General features: G+C 34.7%; 1 protein-coding gene across 1 annotated transcript; it reads right to left on the reverse strand.

The window, feature by feature from the left end:
* Nucleotides 1-1,891: 1,891 nt before the first annotated feature.
* Nucleotides 1,892-6,238, reverse strand: LOC140451292 (uncharacterized). The gene is made up of 3 exons (XM_072545038.1): nucleotides 5,549-6,238; nucleotides 4,964-5,500; nucleotides 1,892-1,897 (listed from the first exon to the last, which is right to left on the reverse strand). Exons 1-3 carry the CDS (start codon nucleotides 6,236-6,238, stop codon nucleotides 1,892-1,894), a joined length of 1,233 nt encoding a protein of 410 aa, XP_072401139.1.
* Between the last annotated feature and the right edge of the window lie 1,393 nt (nucleotides 6,239-7,631).

The raw sequence follows: 7,631 nt of genomic DNA on the forward strand, positions 1-7,631 counted from the left end.
AAAAGTTTGGAGTATTGGAATATTTCATCTTTTTATTGATTTTTATGTATAAAATCTTCTGAATAGTTAAACATTATTTTGTTTTAATTCTCAAAAATACTAAATAAATCTCAAAACCAGATAAACGATTTGCAAAAAAATATTTATTCTATTGGAGTGAAAAACTTAGAATGTACAACTTACATTTAAAATTAAATTAGTATAGAAAAAAATAATTTTTAATAAAACTAATAATTAGTATTTACTCCATTGGCCTGTATGGATGTCTGTAGGCGATTTGTCATGCTGCCCATTAACTGGTCGAGCTGGGCTTGCGGAATTCTCTCCCATTCTTCACTAGCAGCATCTTTTAGTTCTCTAAATGTAATAGGGGGATTGTTTCGCTTCTTGATGCGTGTTTTTAGAATGTCCCAAGCATGTTCAATAAAGTTCATGTCGGGGGAATTCGAATGTCACTGTAATGTAGATATTCCTTCTACTTCCAGAAAATTTTTTACTGATGCTGTTCGATGAGGAGTTGCGTTGTCATGCATAAACACAAATTCATCACCTACTTCTCATCGGAATAGACGTACGACAGGATTTAAAACTTCCTCGATGTACACAGCACCAGTGACTCTTCTCTCCAGAACCAGCAGTGGCGTCCGTGTACCACTCATAATACCACCCCAAACCATAATACTACCATCTTCAAATGGGACACGCGGTTGGGCTGTTTCTAGTCGGGCTTGTCGTCCTGGGCCCTCCAAACCAGTGTTCTTCGCGAATCAAATACCAAGCCAATTTTTGACTCATCAGAGAACATCACGTTATTCCAGTTAGGACCATGGTGTACCATTTCTCTAGCCCATTGCAACCTTACTATTTTGTGTTAGTAGGTTAGTTTAGGAACACGTAGCGGTCTTCTACGATACAAATTTACCGCATTTAGTCTGCGTGTTATTGTTTGCCGTGAAATATTCAGTCCTTAAAGCCTAGAAATTTCTCTGGATATACCACTTGTAGATTCCAGACGATTTCTACGAGCTATCAATGTTATTTGCCAATCTTGTGCTGCTGTTGTACATCGACTTCTACCACTTCTGGGTCGATCCTTGATGTCATTTGTATCTTGGAATTTTTTTTTTAATTTTTGATACAGCACTCTGAGTAACATCAACAATATTCGCGATAGAACTTTGACTAAAGCCCTGTTGTAACAAAGCAATTACTCTAGATCTGTCAAAATGAGATATCACGTTTCTAGGCATTTTTAAATGGCTCAATTCAAATTTAAACTGAAATAATGTGTAAATAAAAACGCTCTAGAATGGATAGCAACAACAGGTTTAAAACCACCATAGGCGTAGATATATTATTTGTACGTATTCCAAACTTTTGGACATGTGTGTACAAAAGTCATAGTAAGCCGGCTGATATTAACACCCTGTTTAATTATTAAATAATAATTATACATGGTCATCAACAAAATCAACAAAAACCTCATTAAATTTTCGTTTTAAGCCAAAGTTTTACAATTATTGCTTCATCCTGTATAATTATTATTTATATCATTGGATATAATTTTTTTTAGTCTTTTCAATGATGTTTCACAAGTAGGGGTTTGCAATTTAAACTTTTTTGGGTGTGGTGGGTAAACCCTAGGGGATTGATGGGGGTGAGTTCTCTTTCATGTCATTTTAGTCTCCCCTTCCTATCATAGAAAAAATTTTAAGCATTTTTTGATATCAGCTTTTGTTCGTAAGATATAGCCCATTGTAAGTTTTAAAATTGACACACTGTATAAACTTAAAAACCAAAATTTTTGGTGGATTATATTTAATTGGTAATACCAAAAATTTTATTTCTTGATGCTAACCTCTGAAAGCTCTTAGGTATGGATTTTATTTACTTAACTCTGAAAAATAAATTGAACATATATTATATGACCTTAATGGTAATATTTTTAAATTCATCAAGCACCTTCTTAGCTCTAGATCCTTTAGAGTATCTGTAAATGGTTGCGTATCATCACCCCACATCCAACAAGACGGAGTCCCTCAGGGCTCTGTATTAAGCCCCACATTGTTTATTTTATCAATTAACCATATATGCCACAGTCAAATTTACTACATATGCTGATGATCTTGTAATTTATTGCCATGGTGTTGCGACCACTACTACTTGCAAACTTCTCCAAACATCAGTGGACTTATTACAAAATAGATTGACTGCCATCGGCCTGTCCCTCTCATCTAAAAAATCACAACTCATTAAATTCACCAGAAAAACACTCTCCACTGCCCTTAAAATCTTAGTGAATAACCACCCTCTCCCAGTCGTCGATCACCGCAAAATTCTAGGACTAATATTCGACTCCCGACTTTCTTGGAAACAACATATTCAGGAAACTAGAGCAGAGTGCCTAAAACATTTAAATATTATCAAAACACTTTCCCACTACCAATGGGGCACTAGCGAATGTACACTATTAAAAGTATATAGGTCTCTTATTCGCTCTAAACTCGATTACGGCAGCTTTATATATATATATATATATATATATATATATATATATATATATATATATATATATATATATATATATATATGTCAGCATCCAAAACATCCTTACAAACCCTTAATTCAGTGCATAATACTGCTATCCGCCTCTGTTTAGGAGCTTTTCGTAGCAGTCCAGCTGAGAGCCTCTACCGCGAAGCCAACGAACCCCCTCTTTGGCTTAGGCGCCAATATCTCCTCCTTTCTTATGCTGCTTTTACTTCAGCTAACCTTTCTAATCCAGTACACACACTGTTGACATTACCCAACTATACTAGTACTCACTCTCCTGCTCCACGCATGCACACTATCGCCCTCCTACTTCCAACTTTAATACCACATATAAATTTATCCCTAACTAACCCTCTCCCGATCCCGCAGAATTCTGATTGGACCAAAACTTTATCGAAATTTAATATGTCACTTACAAAGTTTAGTAAGGCAGAAACCAACCAGGATTTGATTAGGAAATCCTTACTAGAAATTCTTAATTTTAAGAAATTCGATCGGGTACTCTACACTGACGCATCAAAGAGCGAAACGGGGGTTGGTGTGCGGTTACCACTATGGAAACAGTCGTTAGTTCATGTCAAATACCTGCCACATGCAGCGTTCATACTGGTGAACTGTATGCTATTTACCAAGCCTTTAAACTCTGTACAGCACCCAATCAACATATTGCCATCTGTACAGACTCCCTTGCCTTTATCCAGTCCATCAATAATCTCTTTACTAATCACCCTCTTGTAGAAAAAATCCATGACACTTATCAAAATCTTATCATCCACGACATCCATATCACTATCATATGGATTCCCTCCCACATCGGGATTATGGGTAACGACAACGCCGATCGCTTTGCCAAAGAAGCTGCTGTATCCAATTGTACACCACATAATATACAAATTGCCAGTGACCTAAAAACTAGTATAAAGAAACTCGTACGAAATTACTGGCAGAATCATTCGAAACAATCCAATACATTTTTACACCAAATAGATCAGACGATTGAGCGGTTCCGTTATCCCTGGTATAACTAGAAATGAGATGGTTGTTGCTAGAAGATTGCGTATCGGTCACACCAGATTTACATATGATCACCTAATGAATTCTACACCTAATCCAATCTGTCACTATTGCCAATCTCTACTAAGCGTTCTACACATCCTTGTGAACTGCCCTCATTACAATAAACGACACCAAGAACTGGGCATGAAGGGCAACATCACAGATATATTATCGAACCAGAGCCAAGTCATCACAGCTATCCAGTTCCTGAAGCTAGAAAACTTACTAAATAATATATAAATATAGTATATTATAATATGTAATTGCACCTTATATATAATTGTATCCACGGTGCCTCGTGCTAATGGCCGAAGCTGTCACAAGCACGTTAAATTAAATAAAAAAAAAATTGAACATAATATTAGTCGTATAATAACCAAGTCACAGTCAAGCGTAACTGGGTCAGTAGTTCATGATTTGGATATTTTGTCCAAATTACAAACATTATAGATTATGTAAGGCACAATAAATGTTTGTTACATTTAAAAATAAGCTAAAACGAACCTTCTACAAAACGGAAAAACAGAACATAATATATGATGTTTTATTTTCACTCCAATTATAATTTCCCACTTTGCTGTGTATATATAACATTTTGTAGTCTGGAAACTAAGGAAAGTAATAACAACTGGCTTTTCTCCTTGTGATTACCGGAAATTTATCGTGCAAGAAAATTGGTTCGGAAAATGCCGCTGTTAGTACGTCTGCCAAAAGAATTGGGACGAAAAGGGGAAGTGTGAACATAGGAGAAAGGTCTAATGATGTCGATTTTAGGCCAGTTTCCTACAAAAGTTTTATTTAGAATTAATCGTTCGTCCCTATTTACATATTTGGACAAAACTTAATTGTGTATAAAATAATTGTCTACATATTTATAATTTCCCGCAGAACTTTAACCGCTCTAATTAGCATTTATACCATTATAAATACCGCAAATAGGGCAAAAACATTAGTTTTGCTCCCTGTTTCCGCGTACGGTATTCACATTGCTCCTGCCGATAAAATAATTCACTATCACTCTCTCTCTCTCTTTTTCTCTATCTATGTCTCACTAACACAGTTTACATTAAATATGCACCGTGACAAGTTTACTATTGTTTATCTTTCACACTCACTTTTCAATTTGGGAGTGTGCCTTTCAGTGAATAATGCTTCTTTGTAATTTCCGATTGTTTTTACACATGATTTTACACAATGATTTTTTGTAACTGATATCTCCTAATACACATTTTTTTATTGGAAATCTTTCAGCGCTCAAACTATTCAATTGTCGTCCCTGTTTCTGTTATTTAAATAAAAATATAATGGAAACCACATTTTTATTTAAATAAAAATATAATGTTATTTCCGTTACTCTGTTCGCTACAAACGTTTTCCATCTATTTGGTTGTCCTTGTATCCACGCCAGAGTAATTGTGGAATCAGACCATGCATATATTTCCACATCACTGCGATTTAGCGCTTGAATTGTTCTTTTCATGAGTCTGCTAAGCAGCAATGCTGCACACAATTCTAACCTCGGCAGTGTTGTTAAACCTTTAACTGGTGCAACTTTTGTTTTGGCTACTATAAGGCTTGTTTTTACCTCAGGACATAATGTTCTAGTATATATTGCTGCTCCGTATCCTTTCGTAGACGCATCAGCAAATCCGTACAATTCTATTTTCCCTAAATTGGTAAGATTATTCCACCTAGGTATTACTATCTCTTCGAGGTGTTTTAGCTGTGAGTAATACTCAATCCATCGTTTTTGATCAGAATTATCCAATTCTTTGTCCCAACTTATCCTTTTTGTCCACAAATCTTGTATGAATATTTTTGATTGCATTATCACTGGCGCAATCCATCCTAATGGATCATATATTTTTGCTATTTCCGATAACACCAGCCTCTTTGTTTTTTTTTTATGTTCGGTTATAGTTATTTTAAATGTAATTACATCTTCAACCGGTAACCAGTGGATTCCTAGCGTTTTATGTATCTCTTCTGTATCTAACGTTTTGAGATCGACACTTTTTAGATACTCCGGTATGATTTCCATTAAATCTTGACTATTACTAAGCCATTTTCTTAATACAAAACCCCCTTTTTTAAACATTTCTGTTAACTCTGTTTGAGCTTGTTGAGCTTCAGCCAACGTTTCTGATCCAGCTAGTACGTCGTCTATGTACATGTTGTGTTTAACAATTTCCGCAGCTAGTGGATATTTTAATTTCTCGTCATTACATAATTCATGTATCGTTCTTAATGCAAGGTATGGCGCTGCCTTCGTACCGTATGTTACTGTTGACAACTGATACTCCTTTATTTGTTCTTTTACAGACTGTCTCCATAATATCTTCTGGTAAACTTGATCTTCTTCAGCTATCTTTATTTGACTAAACATTTTCTCTAGATCTGCCGTGTATGCTATTTTGTACGACCTCCAATGTATTAATATATTTGTAAGATCTTGTTGCAAACGAGGTCCAGAGTGCATTACATCATTGAGGCTGATTCCTGTTGAACTTTTACTGGAAGCGTCAAACACGGCCCTGCATTTTGTTGTGATACTATCCTCTTTTATTACTGCATGATGAGGAAGGTAATACTCTTGCTTATTTATAGTTTCGGTTTTATTCAATTTCATGTGACCTAAGTCTTTATATTCCTTAATAAATTTCCTGTACTCTTTTTCTAGGTTTCTGTCTCTTTTTTCGAGTCTGAGCAACGCAGAAAGAAAGAAAGAAAGAAAGCCAACCCCGTTCTGCCTCTATCCCAAATAGATTTTAATAATCAAGGTCCTACAGTCAAGTTTTTTGATTGAAAGGTGTAATAAAAGATTATAGTAGTTCTTTGTCCACTTTGTATATTCTAAAAATTTTATAAAATTTTTATTAACCACTTGCATCTTAAAATCTTAAAGTATAAGTATAACTTAGAGTATAAACATAATCTAAATATTTATTTGTACTGCCAGATTCCTGGTACTGTCCTTCTTTTATTTCGTTTTTCTCTTTTAATCCCGCATAAATTTTAAAATAATATCTGAATTAAACAACCAAATAGACGAGAGAAAAGACCGAGGAAAGACCATTCTGATTTTGGAGGTGGAGGAGGCCAGTTTGGTCTTGTTGGGATGATTAGTATCACGATGCGTCACCTTTAGCAACAACGCTTTGCTAACGTAGATATTTCCTTGGCAGTGTTTGTGCTTTTTCCTTTGAGTGAATATTCGTTTGGGAGTAGGAAAGTTATTTTAAACTAGAGATTTTTATCCTCTAGCGTGTGAAAAGTTTCGTTCACCCGACAAAAAAAAAGAAGAGGAGTTTGAAGTTTTTATTTAAACTATTATGGTGTTTTTAATTTATGGTTTATCTCATGTTATCAAGATGATGAAATATGTCTAGCTAACACAATGTTCTCCAATTTTATGGTTTTCTATAGCAGCTTAGTCTAGAACCTCTGGAAAACAGTTTTATCCATTTATTCGTCATTAAATGAAGCCGTTATAGAAGAAACATATATGTTAACCAGAGAATATTATCGCTGAAAATGAAACTGATAGACGAGGAAATATGGACAATAATAACAGCCTATGGAGTAAATGAAGATGCAAAAAAGGAAGAGAAGGATAAATTTTTCGAGGAGCTCCAAATGCAAATTAATAATGGGAAAGAAAATATAATTGTAATGGGAGATCTAAACGGTAGAGTCAGAAATAATAACAATGGAATTGAGGAAAGCATGGGCAAAGAAGGAGAAGAAATACTAAACAAAAATGGTGAAAGAATAATAGAAATATGTATGGAGAATAAACTTGTTATAACAAATACAAAATTTAAACATAAAAAAGTACACAAATACACGAGAGTACAAGAAAGCAGATATGAAAAATCAATCATAGATTACTTTTTGGTAAGTAGCAACAAATGGAAAAAAGTACAAGACACGAAAGTGAAAAGAGGCTCAGAGATTGGCAGTGATCATCATCTAATAATAATGAGAATGAGAACAGCAAAAGAAAAGGAAGAAAAGAGGAG

Source organism: Diabrotica undecimpunctata, chromosome 9 (genome assembly GCF_040954645.1).
Source record: "Diabrotica undecimpunctata isolate CICGRU chromosome 9, icDiaUnde3, whole genome shotgun sequence".
Classification (NCBI taxonomy): Eukaryota; Metazoa; Arthropoda; class Insecta; order Coleoptera; family Chrysomelidae; genus Diabrotica; species Diabrotica undecimpunctata.

What these genes read in the sequence shown, in the direction of transcription:
- LOC140451292 (XM_072545038.1), bottom strand. Translation starts at nt 6,238, where the DNA reads ATGAAATTGAATAAAACCGAAACTATAAATAAGCAAGAGTATTACCTT. An exon ending in ACTGGTTACCGGTTGAAGAT is followed by an intron (nt 5,501 to 5,548) that starts GTAATTACATTT and finishes AAAAAAACAAAG; the next exon opens with AGGCTGGTGTTATCGGAAAT.